Source organism: Molothrus aeneus, chromosome 11, assembly GCF_037042795.1.
Source record: "Molothrus aeneus isolate 106 chromosome 11, BPBGC_Maene_1.0, whole genome shotgun sequence".
NCBI lineage: Eukaryota > Metazoa > Chordata > Aves > Passeriformes > Icteridae > Molothrus > Molothrus aeneus.
The window spans coordinates 7646805-7666938 of NC_089656.1; the positions used below are offsets into that span (position 1 = coordinate 7646805).

General features: G+C 42.9%; 1 protein-coding gene across 1 annotated transcript in view; it reads right to left on the reverse strand.

The window, feature by feature from the left end:
- The window catches only part of MYLK3 (myosin light chain kinase 3), a 36470-nt gene that overhangs the window by 12070 nt on the left and 4266 nt on the right, over positions 1-20134 (reverse strand). The window contains exons 3-5 of the mRNA XM_066557547.1: positions 4872-4962; positions 3207-3645; positions 600-1153 (exon numbers count right to left, since the gene is read on the reverse strand). Of these exons, the coding sequence (XP_066413644.1) occupies positions 600-1153; positions 3207-3645; positions 4872-4962 (1084 nt within the window). The remainder of the gene's footprint in view (positions 1-599; positions 1154-3206; positions 3646-4871; positions 4963-20134) is intronic.

The following is a 20134-nucleotide window of genomic DNA, read 5'->3' on the forward strand; positions in this document are numbered from 1 at the left end:
AGCTGCAATTTAACATGTATTCAACTCATCTCCAGCCCCTGCTCAGAAAGCCAGAGCAGTCAGGTCATCTGCCCATGTCTGTACAGTCTGGAACATACACACACACGTGCTGCCAGGAGAGAGCATTCCCTGAGACAAAGCAACCAAGTGTTCCCCCAGGAACCAAGAGATCCGTGGCCAACAACACAACAGGCCACAACAAGGAACATTTCCTGAAGTACTTTTTGTGCTCTGGATCTCTAGTCCATAGTTGCTGAAGTGTGCTTGGTTTGCACCCTCTATCTGAAGGAACAAATGCTTCATCGAAAGAAAATTGTTTTTTTCAAAATTCTCATATTTCTCATCACACATACACTTCATGCTATTTTATTTTAAATGAATTTTTTTCCCCAAAACACACTTTAAAAGGAAAGTTACTATTAAAAGAATCTGTGAATTGTTATTCACATAGCCAAAGGTACCCAATGCAAAGAGCCCTTGAAGTGCAAGACATGGGTGTTCTATTGAGCACTGCTCCTGCTCTTGCTGTCTGTACAACAGGCAGGAATAGAACAAAATCCTCAATGTACAAGTTTCAACAGCAATTATGAGCAACTTACCAATGATTTCTCCTTGAGTGGGAAGAGCTCTGCCAACTGCCAGAGATTTGGTCTTCTCTGGTGCCTCTCCTGTACCCGGCTGAGCATCATGTCTGCTTCCCCCTGCAGTCTCAGATCCCCTCCTCTCAGACTTGGTATCTGCTGGGGATTTTTCTGCTTTTGCTGTTTCTTGATAGATTTTCACTTTTGCCCCTGCATCTTTCACAGGCTCCTTTGCAGAGGTATTCTTTGATGTTATGGGCTCACATTTTAATTCTGATTTCTCTTCAGCTTTTTCACCTGGTTTGGGCTTGCTCAGGGATGGCTTTTGCTTTCCTGTTTGAGGTGCAAGTTCATTTTGCTTATTGTCCCCTTTAACTTCTGAATCTGGCTTGGAGCTGATGTTTTTAGGACTCTGTTGCAGTTTTAATTTGTCAGGCTGCTGTTTGACTCCTTTCAAGTCTGCAGGTGTGGATATCACTTTGGAACTTTTACCTCTGCTGTCACTTACATTTCCCTCCTTGGCCATCTCAATCTTTTCTTTCATGTCAGTCATATGTACACTGATGGATATCCTGCAGAGCAAACAGGAGACATTTGATATTGATGCAGGAGGCCAGCCTGGGTTTTGTAACTTTGTGGGGCAAGAAAAATCTGTTTCCAAACCCATACATTTCTATAGTATGGATAAAGCCTAACTGTACCAATCCTGCTGGGAATGACCCAGGAACACCAAGGGGAGAGCACCAAAAATCATGCTGGCTCTTTCTCTGTGTCCTCCTCTCTCTACATGTCTGCCCCTCTGCTGAACAAAATGTCTCACCCTGCAAAGAGTTAATCCCACATTTGAAAACTTACCCACTTTTTGCAATTATTACAGTTGGTCTAATAAAACACCACTCAGATACTGATTGCCCGCACAAATTACAGGCGGATTAGCTAAATGGCTGCCTGCTCACATGGCTCTACAAACCTGATGGTTTGTGTCCTCCTCCAGCTGGCTGACCTGCACACTCAGCCATCTGTGTTTGGGTCTTCTGATGGGATAGCATTCTTTCCACAGCTTTCTCTTAAAAATCTGGTTTTGATAAACTCTTTCACTCCAGCAATACTATTTTCCTTGGCATTTTAACTACTGGAAAAGTTTAATGATTTTTTCCCTCTTGTGTTGCCTAAAAAGAGTACGGGTTAGAACCAATTCTCTGTGCTCCTAAACTCCATCAAAGACATTTGAGTGATAATGTTTGAGTCAACTGTTACAGCTCCAACTGTATGACTGACATGAGCAGTCTGATTTTACCAAGGCTGAACTGAAACTTGTGAAGTTGTAAAGGAGATTTTATACAATGGCAAATGAAGCCAGCTTCTGATGTCTGGGAGAAAACAGACCTCATTTTCACAAAAGTAATTGCCTCTTCCACTGGAGCAACCTCATTACAAAAGATGTTCTAAAAGAAAATGGTTCTGCTTTCTTAAAACAAGAGTGTGAAATGTCTCATTTTCTGCACCTTTAACACCCTGGTGCTGCTCTGGTGTGAGCTGGGAGAGCAGCTGAAGGCAGCTCTGAGCAAACACTTCCTCTGCTATCTAGACAAGCCTGAGCTCAGTGGGACTCTCGGGCACTTCTCCAAGCAGGGGAACACAATGTCCCTCTGATGCCTCTGTGTGGGCTTACAAACTTCATTAGAAGCTGCATCCATTTTAGAGAGGTGTTACCACCCTCATGTGACTTCCCACTCCAAACCATGACAATGCTGGGCTGCAGCTGCCCCTGGGGTTTACTCCAGCTTCTGCCTTCCACTTACTTGCTGGCCTCCCTCATCCCCAAACCAATCCCTGGGGCTCAGACACCAAATTTGTACACAGGAACAATGGTGAAATTCCCCACCCAAAGTCATACATACATTTGTGGGTGTGTATGGATGAGAGTCTGTCACCCCCCCACACACATATAAAGCACTTTACAGCCACCCACCCAGACAGAGAGGCATTGGGAGTTAAAATCTGCCACAGAAGTTCCATTTGTTCAGGTTTAGTTGGGAGGGGTCTTTTGGTTGTGGGGTTTTGTTGGTTTTTGTCATGTGGGTTTTTAAAATTTTAAATAAAAGGGATTAAAATAAAATCCCTGATAAATAATCCAAAGGAAAATGGACTATGAAACACCTATATGAGGAAAATATTAGCCTGATAGAGATGAATAAATGAACAATCTTTAGGTGACCAAAACACTGAAAACACTGAGGAGAACAAACACAAATTCTTTGGTTTCGTCACACACTAATAAACATCTCAAATTCCTTTCACCCCCATGGCTATAGAAACCAAGGAGTTGGGAGGGAGGGAGTGGTTTGAGTGAGTGGTTTATAACTACCTGAGCTCCTCTGTGGTGGTTTCTGTGTCAGCACACAGAAGTGCTGCCACCTCAAACCCCTCTGTCCCACCTGAGCCCTGGGCTGCACAGAACTTTACTCAGGACCCCCTGAGCCTCCTGCCTTAACCCTTGTAGGGTCTCTCCTCCTCTCCCACCACACAGGAGCTGCCTCCTTTAATGGCCTGGCTTTCCTTTTCTCCCTTGTAAGCCATGGAAAGGTTCCAGGTCCCCCAGAAAGCCACCACCAAGGCCATTACCTGGTGTGAGTCACTTCACAGCCCGTGTCAGATATGGCCCTGGATGTGGAGGGCGCAGCCTCCCGGGACACCGCGCCCGCCGCTGCAGCTTTGCTTTCATTCTTGCCAGGCTTCTGCTGAACGAGCTGCCTGTGGCACTCAGCAGGGCCTGGGGCTCTGTCCCCCTTCTGGGCTTCAGCAGGAGCATTTTGGTTGCCTGCACGATCTTGATGTATGAAGGGAAGACCATTGTGTTGATTCACAGCTTTGACATCGATGTCCTTTTGCTGTGCACAGCTCTTAGAGCTCTGTGTTTTGCCAGCACCTTCTGCCCCTTGCTGCTGGGCTGTCCTGTCTTTAAGCTGGGGTTTGGAGTCAGCTTTGTGGGCTACAGCACTGGAAGTGTTCACCTTCTCACATGCTCCCTTGTTTTCATCCAGCTTTTTCACGCTTTTTGTCTCTGAATAAAACAATCCATTAATAAACTATCCTTGGCAATAGTCATGGCAAAACAGAGGAGGAATAAAGCAACACACCTCTCAAAATAACCTACAGAGTTACACTTGAAAAGATAGCAAGAATCCCCCAGAAGGTTTAAAATCCTTACATCATCAGGCTGGAGATACTACTCATGCTCATGGCTTAAACCCAGAGATTCACCTGCTGGACTTGGATTCCTTAAAGCAAAAAAAACAAAAACAAAAACCTGCAAGGCTCAAGTTCATTGTATCTAAAATCTGAAATCACTTTGTGGGCAAATATAACAGGTAGTTTAAGGCACTGCAGATCCTGCAGGACCCAATACATCCTTCTCCCCAGTTAGGGGGGTAGGGACATACCCAGCAGGACTCCAAGGGACACTGAGGCATGAGACAGCACCCAACTTGCAGTTAGCACAAAAGGATTAAAAGGTTCTCTATCACCTTCCCATGACAAAGGCTGTGGTTATTAACATTCAGCACGCCCAGATCACCAGCAACCTAGGTTTGCTCACAATTCTCTGTAGCTTTTGGGTCAGAATTGTGACCATTTGCTTTGTTTTTGTCACTTCCAAAGCCATGAAGCTAAAAAGGGGACTGCCCATAAGGCAAAGGATTCACTGACAATTTGTGAAGACAGCAGCATGACAGGGCCTGCTCAACATCACCTTCACCCCTGCTGCAGCTCCACAGGCACTGACAGTGGATGCAACAGGGCAGTGCCCTGACAGATGCACCCTAAATAGGAATCTGGCCCTGACACACCAGTGAAACTTGCTGATCAAAAAAAGATATTCCAGTGTCAACACATCCCTTTTTCAGAGAGGGGGAAGAGGGAGGGCTGCTTCAGAGGTATTAATGGAAAAGAACTTATTGGGTTTGCTATGTGATAGGGCCACTATCTTCACAGTACCTCCAAACAAGCTCTGCTCTCTGAATTCAGCTCACTGAAACCCAACTCAAAAAGCCCCAGCTCTTCAGCTAAACAAAAGTGCTCCTTTTAATCTTCTAGCTTTTTGTAGTGCTTGATCCTGGGGACAAATCATCATGTGAAGGTGGTGAGAACAATTCTATTCTCCCAGTACTGAGAGGCAAAGTTACTCAGTTACATCTGAGTAATTCAGGTAGTGGGAAATAGCAGGCTATTAATTTCCAGTTTGTCTGCTGCACATTCTAGAGCCTGCAGCATGCCTGGAGTGATACATACCTTCCAGAGGCTTCTTGCTTTCAGTCTGGGTTCCTCTGTTACTAAGCACATGCTTAGGTTTTGCACCACTCTCCTCAGACTTATCTTTGGCCTAAAAATGACAGGGGAACACAGAAATTACAGTTACAGCCAAGAGTGTCTATTTCCCACTACGTTCCTGCAGCTATGTAGGCATTCAGAGTCTGTGAAATGGACAGTTACACCTCTTCTGAATTATTAGTCAGTGCTCTGTTTACTTCTTTCCTCCAGTCTCACCCTGCCTTTGCAGGCAGGCATCCTTTTAAAACAACATAACAGATTAATAAATTAGCTCACTGCTTTCCAACATTTTCACTGTCAAGGTTTTTGCCTCCTGTCATCTCTACTCACATTGATTAAAAAGTATGACATGTGAAACATGAAACAGTAGAAAAAGAAATGATGCTGTATTTCTGTTGCTTTTTGGCTGGTGACAGAATGAAAAGTAATGTTTCTGAATATATTTGTCAAAACATATTTGTCTCAAGGTACCTAAAAATTCATTATTTGACCTGATAAGAGGTGGTACCAAAAAAGAACCTCAAGTTTTAGATCAACGCTTGTGTATGCACTTGACATTTCACATGTCACCTTTAGAATTACTAAAAACAGAAGCAGATTTTTATCTTTAAGCAGTGTTTTCCCCCCAATTAATTTGAGAGGAGGGATATTTTCTAACAAGACCACTAAAGACCTCACACAGCAATACATGTGAAATCAAATTACAGCTGACTTCTGTGTAGCAAAAAGCATTACACAAAATTAGGGAAAGGCATAATATTTCCTGTGGTTGGCATACAGTTAAAAATCTAGTGATGATCGAGCCTCCTATCCTGATTTGTTCAAGCAAATAAGCAACACAAAGTATTTCTGCAGGTAACTGATTACAGCTGCACATCAGCCCTTCACCTGTTAGTAAAAGCAGTTAAGGATTTCATGCACCAATCCTACAGACTGAACAGAGTCTCCCCACCTCCCATTCCAAAAAACCCAAAACACCCAAAGAGCAAAAGTAGGAAAAAAATCATTACCCTTTTTATTACAGCTCTAAGCAAACCTGCAACAATGACCAGGGTCAACATTATTCTGGCACAACCCTACATGCAAAGAAAGCCTTGGGTAAGTGACAGTTTAATGCTGGTGCGTTTTTTTCTGGTTTTTAAGTAAGAAGTTAGAGGTTTGGAACTTAGGAAGCTCAATTCATAGTCTTTGTTGACTCCAAGCCCACAAAACTTCTTCCATAAGCATTCCCAAGGCATGCCTGGAATGCTGTCACAAACAGCTTCACCCAGAAATGCAAACAGGACCTCCCCCCTCCCAGCCCAGCCCTGGGACAAACAGCAAAGGCTGGAAAACAGGAATAAGCAGGCAGCAAGTTCTTTTTCTGTGCTCCCCCTGCAACTGTGCAGCTCTTTGGACATGTCTGTGCTGCTGTCACAGAACAGGCTGCAAAATCCAGACCCAAGTTAGCACATGGCTCAGCACAAGGTAATTTGTTCACCTGTGCTCTCTGCACGTTTCCCCGCCAGGTCACGTTCACACACAGCCTCACTAACTCAAGATAGTTCAGATATCACTCAGTAGTCTATGATCAAAGGATGGACTTAAGGTTTAATAACTGACCTCATGCTCCAATTTCAAAAAGTGTTCATGACCAGAAAGAAAGGAGGACAATGATGGTCACACTGGGGTTTGCCATAAAGGTGCTCGCCCACTACACCCTGACTGTTCTCCAGCCAAGGCACAGGTTGGAGCCTGGGACACTGACCTCCACCCCCTCCCAGTGCACCAGGTTGTCACCAGCAGGTCATTCCACCTCAATCTGCACCTGCCTATCCACAAAATCAAGCAAAGGACAGTATCTGTCTCCAGGCATTTTGCAGTGACTGTAATAACACAGCTTTACCCAAAACACATCAGACTTTCCCATGTCTCCAAAAACCTGTAGAACTGAAGCTAGAACAACTGAAACTGAGCTTTATCTCTATCCAGATTTAAGGTTGATAACTAATGCATGATTTATTGTTCTCAACACTAATGGAAGCACTTTATAAATTCTCCTGTCTCCTAACAGGCCAGCTCACTTGTCAGCCTCTGGCACTTAAAAAGGGAGACCAGGAGAGCACTGAAAGCTTGGAAAGTTACATTGTCATCAAACACTGCCCTGTTCTTCTAATGGGTTAGATGTACCTCCCCATCAAAGGATTTTACAGCTTTGGTGAAAAATATTTGCATTAGATATCAATGGACATTGTCATTTGAGCTAAATTCTCCTGACTGTAATCACATCTCCACACACATGCAGATCTGGAATGAATAAACATATTCCAGCCATTGCAGTTTTCCTCTCTTCCATTCCCATGGTGGGGTAGAAGCCACAGTGAAAACTGGAAACTCCCATTACCTAGAACTAATTCCACATGCCTGTAACTGTTAAAAAACAAGGCTGATCTATTTTCAAACACCATATCAGCTAAGTACTGCTCTTGCCTGTTCCTCACTCACTGTCCTCAGTAATTAAGAAATGCTTGGGAACTGATGTCTGGGAACTTGCAAACACAAGAACTACTTGATTGCAGGAGTGAATGCTGTCAATGGAGGTGATGAAGTCACAGCTGCATCACAAAAATGTAGCTAAAGACAACTAAGATGTCAAAGGATGTGTAAATCTGCTTAGTAACATGACCATAAATCAGCACAGGTCTCAGAACTGCTGCTGTGTTCAGAATTTGTGAATGAACAAGGAAGTAGAAGCTTCCCTCAAAAAAACCCAAAAGCTTCTAGTATGTTACTCATACTTTTCACTGGGACCTCAATTCAGTCACTGATTTGGGTGACATTGCTGAGCTTTCAGCACTGGTAGAAGCTGAATTTTCCTTTCCAGTAGCAATCTCCTCCTCATAGCCCTTCCAGGGCTGCCCAGCACCCTTCAGGAACCTCAGACACTGTTTTGAGCTTACTCCCTGCCTTAAGAGCCTTGCAATTCAAAGGTCCCAGCAGTAACCTGTGCCAGCAATACAGAAAGGAAAACTTGAATTAAATATCATGCAAGAGATTGACAGGAGAGCCTAAAGCCCTGCTATGTCATAAAGTGAAATGAAGAACAGTAAAACTAAACCAACCTCAAGAGGGATTTCCAGCAGACTCCCCTTCTTCCAGGGCACAATGCCTTTGAGAATGAAATCCACTACTTTAGAATTTTTTAATACTTCTCCCACAAATGTAATAACTTTATCCAGGGTATCAACCCTTTTCTCTATCTTTGCCAGCCTCTCCTTATGCTTGGAGGCATCTAGCTGGGCAGCCTTCATCAAATTCAACACTTCTGAGCACATGCTGTGCACGTCAGCCTGGGCAGCGCTGTCCGGTTCCTTTGGGCCTTTCTGCACTGCATCTGTGCCACCAGGAGCTGCTTGGGATACTGTGAGCTTGTTAATGCCATTTCCTACAGCAGCAATGCCTCTGTCCACTTGCTGCAGTTTGCCTGTCAGGTCTTCTTGGAAATGCAGCAGTCTGTCCATCTTTTCATTCAAGAGATAGAGTTTTTTGTCCACCGTACTCAAACTGTTCACTTTTGGAGGCTGAAACTTGGTCAGGGCGTGTCCCTGTGCGAGGTCCAAGCTCCCCACAGACATTGTGTCCAGACAGCAGGAAGTCAGACAGATTAGGCTGCCTTTGCATTAATCATAAATTAGAAAATGAGGCTCTGAAAGTTCATCTTCTTCAGCTATTCCTACACCAGACAAGCTCACTTACTGGAGTCACTAGAGCATATCGTGAGATAGCTACTGCACAAAAGATTTATTTCTGTGTTATCTGTTTCTTACTGTGATGGAGGCAATGATGGAGGCAGTTTGGCACCAGACTGTGTTTTCTTGTGCCTCCTTGACGTCACAAAACCATTTAAAATTCTTTCTCGAGTGGCTGTTGATAGGCAAGCATCTTAACAATGGCCAATGCCTGCGCAGGCCTCTGGAGGGAGGGGGATTGTTTTCATGACCAGTTTTAGTTCTGTGATAATGAAAAGGTGCTAGAACATTTCCCTTCATTAAACAGGAGAAAAAATAAAAGTAAACTGGCTGGCTTTGTGCTGAAGCTTGGAAGAATTCAGCTCTGTAGCACGGATGCAGAATGCCCAGCATAGACACAGGGTGCTCTTTCAGTTGGCTGGCACTTGAATTTAAAAATAGAGTACAATGACAATGACCTGAAATACATATCTAGCACCAGCATGTCTCAGTCAACTGAAACTTCTAAAATTAAATCTTTCTCCCAGGTTATAAAAATGAACCAAGTTAAAAAAAAATCATAATGAAGGCACAGCAGAATTAGTCTGACTATTAGCAATTAAATTATTAAATCATAAATCTTAAAGGATTTGTTATTGACTTGCTCTTCACTTCTGAATCACAGCACATCTACTATACAAATGACAGTCACTAGAGAACAGAAAAAGTCACTTCACATTGCACAGGCTCCACTGCCACAGCTCTGAATGCTTTAGAAACATTAATGAATGTACCCTTACAATAGCACACAGAAGGGGAGTCAGTTCTCTGCCACAGAGGATGAACTGTGGCATCAAGAGAGAGCAGTTTGTCCCATGCCAGATGTGACCCTGTCACACGACTGTGTCTGGCTCTCCTGGTTCCCTCTGCACTGCTGAGTGCAGAGCAGGGAGGAGAAACAATGGAACCACAGCAAAGCCTTTGGGATCCCCAGCACCCCTCTGCCTCCAGTCCCTTCCTCATTTTTTGTAAATGGTATATGGAAAAAAAAAGTCACTCTTAAAGTGAATTTCCTGTATGACACAGAACATTCTAGGCATTAAACCCCTTCCCACAGAGTAGTAGCAGCATTAAAGTTACTCTCTCAAGACAATGTTGGATCCTTGCCACTTCTGTAAGATGAGAATTTTTATTTACACTTTAAAAGAAGTGTTACATTATAGCCAACCTGGTTTTTCTGTGACATTTAGAGGCAAATAACCAGCTTTACCAAACACAGCCAAAGCTGTGAGACTTGGACTGTTCATCACCTTCCCAGGAGAGTTTGAATATCAAGCAATGACTTTAGAAGAAAACCTGGCACTTTGTGCCATGTCACTTCTCCTGACCAAAAAGGTATTTTAAAGTCACTGGGGTTTTCACAGTGGTCTGGGATAGAATGGTGTAAGTTTTGTGATATCTCATACAACACAGTAAAATATTCAGCTCTGTCTTGAAGGTTTAGGACATGGACAATAAATGCCTTGCAACTCTACTACTGCAGTTAAAGAATCAAGAGCTTTTAGCCAAATGCCTCCAAAGAATTAATTCTTTCAAGCCCACAAACATGCTTGATGACAAAAGATAAAAACAACCAACATAATTCACTAAATCAAGAGTACCTGCTGAATGTTGTTCTGTTAGGAACAAGAAGAAAGTGGCAGAGTCATGAGAGTGTTGTATTTAAAGTCAGACAACTTACAGCAGATACTTCAACAAGGAAGCTTAGCCACAGAAAGTCATCCCCAGCTGCACACACAGAACTCGAGTTGCCACCACCAGTGTGGTACTCCAGGCACAGCACAGGGCCAGGAAACAAAGCAGGTACAACCAGGAGCACAACTGGCTGTGCTTGGGGGCAAACAGGAGTCCTGCAAAACCTTGAGCTGGTCTCTAAGTTATTTAACAACTGAGAGCAAAAAGCATGATTGCTGCCCAATTGTATTATCTAGTGTTATTATTCCTGTAACTGCTGGTTTAATCCTCTTCACTTACTGTGGTAAACGCTGTGTAAAGCAAAAAGTGGGGCTTCAAAAAAAAAAAAAATAAAATCCCATCCCTTTCTCCTCTGGATTCAGCCACATGCACTGTGTATTCCAGCCACATGGAAGAGATTTCATCACCCAACTGCTCACACAGTGCACTGAGAGATGTTTGAAAGAATGCTCTACAGAGAATTCTTGCTAAAAATATGCAGCAAACATTCCTTGCTAGTGTTGTCCGAGGAACAGGGAAGATACAGCCATAACTGCCTCCTACTCTGATACAGCTGTTTAACCTATTATACTGCTTACATCAAACTGTGCCTCCATAAACAACTGCAAAATTACAGATGGGATGAAGGACAGAGAAGGAAACCTCATTTGGACCAAAGTAAAAAGTTTTAAACACCTGTCACAAAGTTAAGGTCGGCTATTCTTTATTCTTTTCATTTTCTCCTCCACTCTCTCTCCTTTTGCACTGCTGGCAAACACACAATCAGAAAAAAATGGCTCTGGCAAGTCTAACAGTTTGTCTTTCCTTCAGGATGATAATATGCTCAAATACTGGCAAAAACCCTTTTATTCCTTTTGCTTTGAATTACAAAAGCAGGCAACTGTTGTTCAGAACATTGATTCAGTGCCCAGTGTTCAGATCTTGCTTGAGCAGCCTGCAGAGAGCATTTATTTCCATTGCTAGTCCCAAGCCTTTTAATAGTTACCAAAAATAAGGGAAAAATCCTAAAATGCCTGACACCAAAAAAAAGCACATTGTGATAAGTGCCACAGCCTATCAAAGTCACTTTTGCTTTGTGAGGAGCTGTGGCTTAAAAGGACATTTTGCACTTAGATACCACAACACAGGGTGCTTCATCTTCAGCCCCCAAATTTACAGAGTGCTGTGTGAACAACAAATGCCAGAGAGCACAGTTATGTTCAGTCACTGCCCAAACTGGTGACCCACAAGACTCCACCACTGTCTGGGTGTAACCTGAACAAAGTTTCTGATGACAATTGGTTTCCTGTGGGTTTCTGCTCATTTCTTCCAGCTAACAAAAAATGAGCACTGGGATCTGGAGTGTGCAGGCAACTGCCTTGATTCCATTGTCTGCTGGACTGAAACAAACTTTTCTGGTCCCTTTAAAACACCTCGAAGGTATCAGGTACCTCAGGAAGACAGAGAAAAGGAACACACATGCTGGAGAAACACAACTACAAGTGACCTTGAAGCAATGATGCCACAGAGACTTCTATTCTCAAGGGGGAGAAGAGTTTATTCCTCTTTGGCACACACCTCTCACACACTCCCAGCTGGGAGAGAGATGTCAGAAAACAAGAGAAAAATTCAGATTCAACACTGAAAACCTATCATATGGCAGTTTAGTTACCATTCCTCCTTGCTAGGTCTGACCCAAAGGAAGGAAAAAATCCTCAAAGATGGAGTGAATGGAAAATAAAACATTAAAAAAAAAATCTACACCATGTACTGAAGTGACAGCAGAGACTGATACCCCAAATGAGAAATGTCACAGAGGTTAAAACCAGCTGCTCAAACAGATCATCTCATTAGATTGTTGCATTGCTTCCAACAACATTGTAAAACTGGAGATGGCTGACAATACATAAGAAAGTGAAAAAATAACTTTTTATATGGCCCATAAAAAGCCAAAGCTTAATACAGAACTTAAAGGCTTTGGGAAAAGTTGGCAGTGCAATAGAGTTCCAAGGAGATGGAAAATGTAATGTGGCAAAACATCAGGAGATTACAAAAGGAAAAACCAAAGCAAATAAACTCAAAGCAGTCTGGCTACATCTGATAAACACTGCTCAGGCAAGAAAAAAAAGTAAATTTTTTTACAACTATATTTTACATATTTAGAAACCAGATGTCAGTTTTTTCAAGTTATAATAAAAATCTACTTAATCTACATCTAATTGCTGCAGCTCATTAACATACATTTCCCACTTTTCTCTACAGCAAATGAAAGGGTAACTGAACCTTTTTAAGGTATCTAAATTTCTGAAATACTAAACCTAGTTTCTCATGAACAGCACAAAAGGTCAATTTACTATATCCACAGAGTAATGCTCCAGCAACAGACCAAATCTAACAGCAAGCACAAAGGAGGCAGTGGCTCTAACTCAGAGGAGTAACTTCCAAGGCAAGATATGCCCATCAGCCTGGATAAATCCCTCCAGCCCATGGCTGCCTTTCCTGCTGGGTCCAGGGGAAAGTCCAGTTCCTCACCCTGAGAACTGGACCACAGCTGCTTTAGAAGGCCAAGAACCCCACATTTAATGCATCACTCATGCCCTGTTGGTTGAAATCCATCTGCCCAGTAAAAGGATCTGTGGAACACTGTTGGTATCCTCAGGTGACCCAGGCAAGAACAACTCAATATTGCCTCTGTCACAACATGGCTCTGGTGCCAGGTACCCCCATCAATCACCATGGAAACTTGGGGTTTCTAGTATTGAATGAGAGAAAACTGCTAACACAGTCAATTAGGAAATACCCTTGCAAGTCCTGCCTTCCTTCCCCACTTCCATTTCATTATTTTCCAGACAACTGAATCTAAGGATGTCTGCAGGCAGCAGCAGAGCCAGGGATAGGTTACTGAACCTGATACCATGTGCACTATTGTAATGCATCTCAGCCAGGCAGCTGACAGCAGAGCTGAACAGATCAATTATGACATTTCATTTACATCAAAGTGATGAGATTTCTAGATAACACTGTTTACCATGTGCCCACAGTCCTTCCACCAGGTTACTCTGCCTCTCAGGATGCCAACATGGCACCTGCTGTCTATCCATGTTCACTCACTTGACCCCAGAGCTTATTCCTCACCACCAGGTCTGTTACTCACAGAAACTACATTAGAAAGCTCATTACTTGAAATTTTCATCCTTTCAATTTATTTTATTTTTAAGCAGCTATTAAACTATGGAGCAGAAGAGTGGTAACTGAGAATGTTTCCTCAGTGTGGTGGTAAGGATTCAGCCTCCCACTCCTCCACACCCTCCAACAAAGACCTCTCCTCTGGAAACTGAACCAAAAAGTCATGTTGATCCTGCTTCCCCTGAATTTCAGTGGTTCTATATCTAATGCAGTCAGTTCCTCATAAAGCCTGCTGATTTTAAGGGTCAGCCACAAAAGCTCCCCTCAGAGTCAAGAAGCTTCTTACTCACAAGATGCTCTCTCAGTACTACTGGGAGCTCAGCAGGGAGCCCTGAGGCCCACCTGACACCTGCCAAAAGCTCTTGTGTCACTGCAGTTTGCTCAGGTACAAGAAATTGTGTCACTGGGATCTGCCACAACAGGAGAGTGACCCTGGCTGTGCAGTAATGCCAAGAGGAATAAAACCAGTAAAAGCAAATTCTCCTCATTGAAGTGATGAGATAGGGCTCTCAGGATACACACACAGGGAACAGACCTGTTGCATAAGAAAGGGTTATTTCTAGACAGTCAACTTTTCTGAAAAACAAACTTACATAATCCAGAGTTTGCTCCAAAACACATTAAAACCAGCACAATTGCTCTTGCTGACTTGAAATTTGACTGGCTTCAAATCAAATCCCTCAGAAAAGCCTCTACTTTGCCAGCAACATGCTTTTGTTTGAGAAGATGCAAATGCCCTAACTGCACTTTCTGCGCTTCTGCTCCTTTCCTACTTCAGAAGATCTTTTTAGCTTCAAATCTGAAAAGATACAACAAAAATGCACACTCAGAGCTGTTCTAACTTGTTCATTTGTTACCATCATTTCCAACTCCACCTTTCACCCCACCATGACTGACAATTGTTGTAAGAACACATCATTCTATTTTCTTTGCTTCTCCACTTACGTTCCCAAGGTTGAAGGGCAAGAACTGTCCTCCAGCCCCCCTTCCTGGACACTGAGGTATCACCACCTCAGCACAATTTTACATTGCAGTGGTTTAGGTCTTTGACAGGTAAAACACACAAGCACCTCAAATCATGCTGGACTGCACTGCAATTAAGAGACAGAAGTGTTCATGGGCAGCCATGCAAGAGGCAGCCTCCAAAACCATCCAACTGGACTCCAGCATCCCTTGGTACTGCCACACACCCTTGGAACTCCTCCCAGGTGGAGTTTACAGAAGCAATTCCTGCCATCATGTCAGGCCTGTGTAAGCTGGGGTCTCAGTCCCTGATTTTTTCTCTCGCCCACGTTCCCACCTGACAGCTCCCAGCTGTGGTACAACAAACACCAAGCACTGCATTCACTGCTCCTTGCTAATAATGCTCTTTGCAGGAATTAAACTATAGGGTTTTTTTAAAGTAATAACTCTTTGCCATTGCTATTTCTCACTGAAACCCAAAACACCATGTTAACAAAATTTTAGATCAAGTAAATACTTATGTGCCATATAATGAAGTCTGTTATGTGCTATATTCACCTGCTGATTTAGATCTCTGGTATTTTGCTTTGACATCATTCACAAATACAGGAATAACCATCACTTCAGGCTTAATAACGATCAGTCTCAACACAAACTGCTTGGAAAAAGATTCAGAATAAAGGAGTTTGTGTACAAAAAGCAGTGGTTTTGCAAACTCTTCTCAATAATCAAAGCTCACATAGAAGCCCCTTGCTGTCCTTGAGGTGAATGTTTCAATGTTTGGCAAAAAGCAGAGAAATTGCTGCATCCATCTCAGCTGTGAAAAACATCTCCAGCTAAACTTATAATGGTTTTTATCAGGTTGGAAGAAGTATACAGGAAACAAACAAAAGAATGTGATCTACAGAAAAGCTTCCCTAAAGGAACATTATACCACATGCCAGTGGAATTGCAGAAGGCAACTAACAACAGGAATCAAGTTTCTCAGAGCATGGAATAAGGAGGCAATTTTTTAAGTTTATCTCTCTGAAGCAGATAGCTTAAGAACAGTTGGGTGTGAATTAGAAGCCTTGAATGAGGGCTCCAGTGCTATCATTGAGCACAGAGATCCATCTTTCCATCTGGGGTTAGTATCTCAGCACAAATATCTAGTAAGAACAGAAATTCAGAGCACATTTGGTACAGCCATTTCCACTCCCAAAACAGCAAATACCCCTCCGTGCTTCCCTGCAGGGCTTCTATCAGGACTCACAAGTTTTGCTTCTGAACCACCTTGCTACCTTAAATCAGCAGTCAACAGACTCCAGAGCATTCATTTTCTTCAACCACACAGACATTTCTCTGCACTCATAGGAGGCTCCTGAATTAAAACAAATAAATCATTGATTTTGGAATTCTGCTGTTAGATCAGTGACAAATTAATCTCCAGCTGCATTGCAGAGACAGCTGTAGTGTAAACAGACACACTGATTATCAGTGCTGGACTACAAAAACAGCCCCAAGGCCTGGCACCACAAAGCCAAAATCACTCAGAGGAAAGCAAGCAAATAACAGTGCTGATAAAAGATCCAGGATATAAATGGTCTGGATTTCATATTAGCTGATACCAGGAGTATTTGCCACTAATGGGTAGTAGGGCAGTGCCAGCTAGAAATCCAGTAACAGTGCATCAAGACCTTTCCAGTGCAAAAAATTAGGAGAAGAGTTAAAACACATCCACTGGATGCTGGAAAATACTGCTGTCATGTTCTCCAGAGAGGTAAGCACATTCCATCTGGCAAGAGTCCCTACATAATATCCCTGAAAATGGTGAAATACAGGGGTCTCATGCTCTTGTTCCACCACAAAAGGAGAAACAGGAAAATTCTGACAAAGTTTGTGTACACTGAATCAATCCATTGAAGAGTGGATTCTGCACTGACCATAAAACAGATAAAAGTGCCCCAAAACAAGCTCAGTGTCCCACAGCAATAACTGGCAGCTTCCTACCTGCCTTGCCAAGACAGGCCATCCCTGCTGGCCAAGGTGACAACTGCCTCACACAGTGGGATGACCCACAGCCATTTGGTAGCTTGTGTACAATGTGTTCTGGCCCTAAACCTGATAATTCTGCATCAAGAACAAGAAACAAGAAGGTCAGCCAGTCATCAAATCTGTAGCAAACTATTTTCTTTTTATAGCAAGACAGGTCAAGGGAGATGCAAACCAAGCTGTGCTGATTCCTAAAGGGGTGCTTGGAATTAACCAGAACCCTGAAGCTTCCCACACTGGGCTCCTGGGGACTTTAGCTGAAACTGGGAACAGGAACCCACCAAGAAAACATCCAGAACAGAGTTATTGATAGAAAAAGGGCATTTCTTTTCAACTCTGCCCAGCCCCAGACTGTATCAGTGACCATGCAATGGCAGTGCTGGAAGGAATCAGGTCTCTGAAGGGAAGCATTCAGCACCTGAAATCAGAAATATGCCTAAGATAGGTGAGCAGAAAGCACATGGGCTGCTCAAGCCTCAACAACAAAACAAGCCACCAATGAGAGAGTGAAAGGTGAGCCACAAATATAGAAGACAACAGCAGGAGGACCTGTTAGCTCCTGCTATCTCAATTCAGCCATGGAGAAGGTGAAAACAAACCTGGTTTGTAATGTCACAGACTATATATAGTTTACTACTTTAGTTTCTGGGATATGAACTGTCTGAAAGGATACTCAATAGAGTATATTTAGACTGCAGACCACTATGGTGCAAAATTTATATTGGAGCACATGACATCTTCCTCTTGAGCTCCCACAAAGTCTGGGGAGACAGTGTTAATAATTGAGATACTCAGAAATTAGTCAATCATGTATTTTTCTAAAAATCCCAGTCCTTCAGGATGGTTTACCAATTCCATTCATTTCTTTCAGTCTGTCTGCCTCTGTGAGCTCTCCACAGCAGTGTGCACACAGCCTGCCAAGAATGTGGACCCCAGGAGGGCTCTTTGGGCCCTGCAGTACATGGACTGTCCAGAGCCTGCATCCCAGAGCTGCTCTGCTGGGGAGAGAGAAGAGTGACTCCCAGGTGAGCAGGAGCCTGAACTGCAGGTGCCAAGGCCTGATCTCCATCTGCAGCTCTGCAGTCCCAGCATGAACTCCAGAAAACAGGAGACAACTGCTAAAAGAAATTAAAGGTAATTGTTGTGCAGTGCAAGAACAGGAAGCTCAGGATGTGAACCAACAGCACCTGAAGAGTTCCAAATAACTCTACACAGGATTCAGAAAAATATCTCTGAGCAGCAAAAGCAGCAAGATGTTAGCCCTCCAGAAAAACCCCACAGAGTGAGACACATACCCCCAATCACAAACATGAATGAGCAGAGGAGCATCAAGATTAACTTTTAGGACACAGCCCTCATTAGGGCTGTGTCCTAAAAGAGGATAAAAAATGAATCAGGTCCAGCAAATCAGAAGACAGCGGCAGCACTAAGGTTAAAAGGATTGATCTAGGTGAATATCAAAGCTGTTCAGCTCCAGAAAGGAAAAACCTGAAGGAAGTACAGGGGCCTTGATCTTCAGGCACACGTTACAACACTCCTGTCACTGCCTCTCCTAAGAGTCCAATTAATTTCAGAGAAAAAAATGCCTCATCTTATTGCTTGAGCACCAACTTTCCCCTCCACTGTACCTCTGAGCAATAACAGATTTCCAATCAGTCTGTGAGAACATGCAGGGCACTGTTGCAGAGCTGCCTGGGGCTAGAGTCCTTCCACAAGAGCCCAGGCAGCTGGGCCAGCCCCTTGTTTGAGAGCAGGAGGCACAGCACAGTACCCCAGGTACTGCACAGGAGACTCCAGCCCACAAACACACACAACAGATTCCCCCTGCAGCCACTGACATCAGAACTTACACACACCCACCAGATCCTGCTGGGACAGGCTCAAACCTGACCTGCAGGCTGACACTGGGAAAAGAGAGCTCTCCCTAGGCTTAATATTAACCTTACACATTAGAGCAGTTCTCACCAGCTTTACTAAGAATTGCACATGTGGTCCAAGACTATTCATCCTTATGGGTTCTCTGCCAGTCCCATCCTCCAAAAGTATCCTTCCTTTGCAATGCTCCATGAATTTGAGTACTAGCTTTGTGAACAAAACAAAGGATGATTTTCCAAGAGATAAACATAATGAGTTTGGTAAACTGGCCAGAGTGATGTAATCCAATGCGAGACATCCAAAACAAAGCTGGTTTTGACTGTTAGTGCACTGAGGACAAGGAAAACCAATAAATCAAAATAAAGCTAAGATAACTTTTACCTGTGGACCTTAATGTGTTTCCAGAAGAGAAGCACCATTATCACTAATTTTACAGAAAAGGAAATTGAAGTAATGAATATGAAAGAATTATTCAGTCACCCAACAGATCAATTACAGAGAAACAAGATATTCTGAATCTCATTATAGTCTTCATTGCAAAACACTAACTCTGATCTGCACAGAGCCAAGCCACAGAATGCCATGGAGACAGATAACTGCAGTACTGACTTATTTGCCCCAAGACATGACTAGTCAAAAAAAACCCTGGATCATTTGTTTTTATGGTTCTAGGGCCACCTTCTGTAGTCCTGAAAATCTCTTTCATTTGCACTCCTTCAGTAAAAAACCAAGAGAAAATCTCATGTATTTCAGCCTGTTTATCACCTTTAAAAAAAGCTGGAAATGAACAATTTAAACACATCATTACCTCTTCAACAAGAACAACAGATGAGCAGTATATTCAAATGAACAAACCAAAACATTTTTCTGCTATGTTGCCATAAATAGACAACAAAACATGCAGTCACTAGGATATGAAATGTGTCTGGTCAACTGAGCCTGTTTCTTATGTAAGATATGATTCAAAAAAATCATCATACTCTGGCCTATTAAATCCATTACATGTTGTTACATTAGAGGAATTTAAAGCTTTGGAACAATATCCTACTTATCAAAATTAGTAAAAATTTTGTCTGTTCTTCAACTGAGCCAGAACTCAGTTTATTGCTGTTGATTTAGTTCATTTACTCCATTGGCTCTTTAAAAAACAAAGATGATTATGAATACAGGCTCTTTAAGAAAAGCCATTACAGCTATTGTTGGACAAAATACATGAGGAAATCCTTTCTTCAAAATTTTGAAAGAGAACAGTTTCAAAAAAACCCACAACAATCTGATCTATTCTAATTAAAATGCAACTCCTACAATTTTATATTTTTTAAATTTCTTGAACATTATTATATGTCCATGGAATTCTTTTTAAAGTTGCTTAAGTACATTTTCTGCTACTGCTCTTTTCATCAGCTCAAAAAGTAGGTAAATGCAAACAGGCTACTGAAAACAAATACTTTTCCTAGACTTTCTGCCACAACAGCAACTGAAACTGAAGCTCACAGGCATCCTGAAAGCACAGTGGGTTTTAATAGGTAGCTTACAAAGGTAGAAAAGCAGATTCCCATCCTCCCTTCACCAGTGGTGTCTCCACAGCTCTGTGCTCACAGGGTCTGTGCTCTGTCCATCAGGGCTCCAGCTCTGGGGAGAGCTCTCTTCTGCTTTGCTCCTCAGACCTGTGCACTGCGGGGTTCTGATCTCACAGCTTTCCAGGATGACCCCAGAGCACCCTTTGAG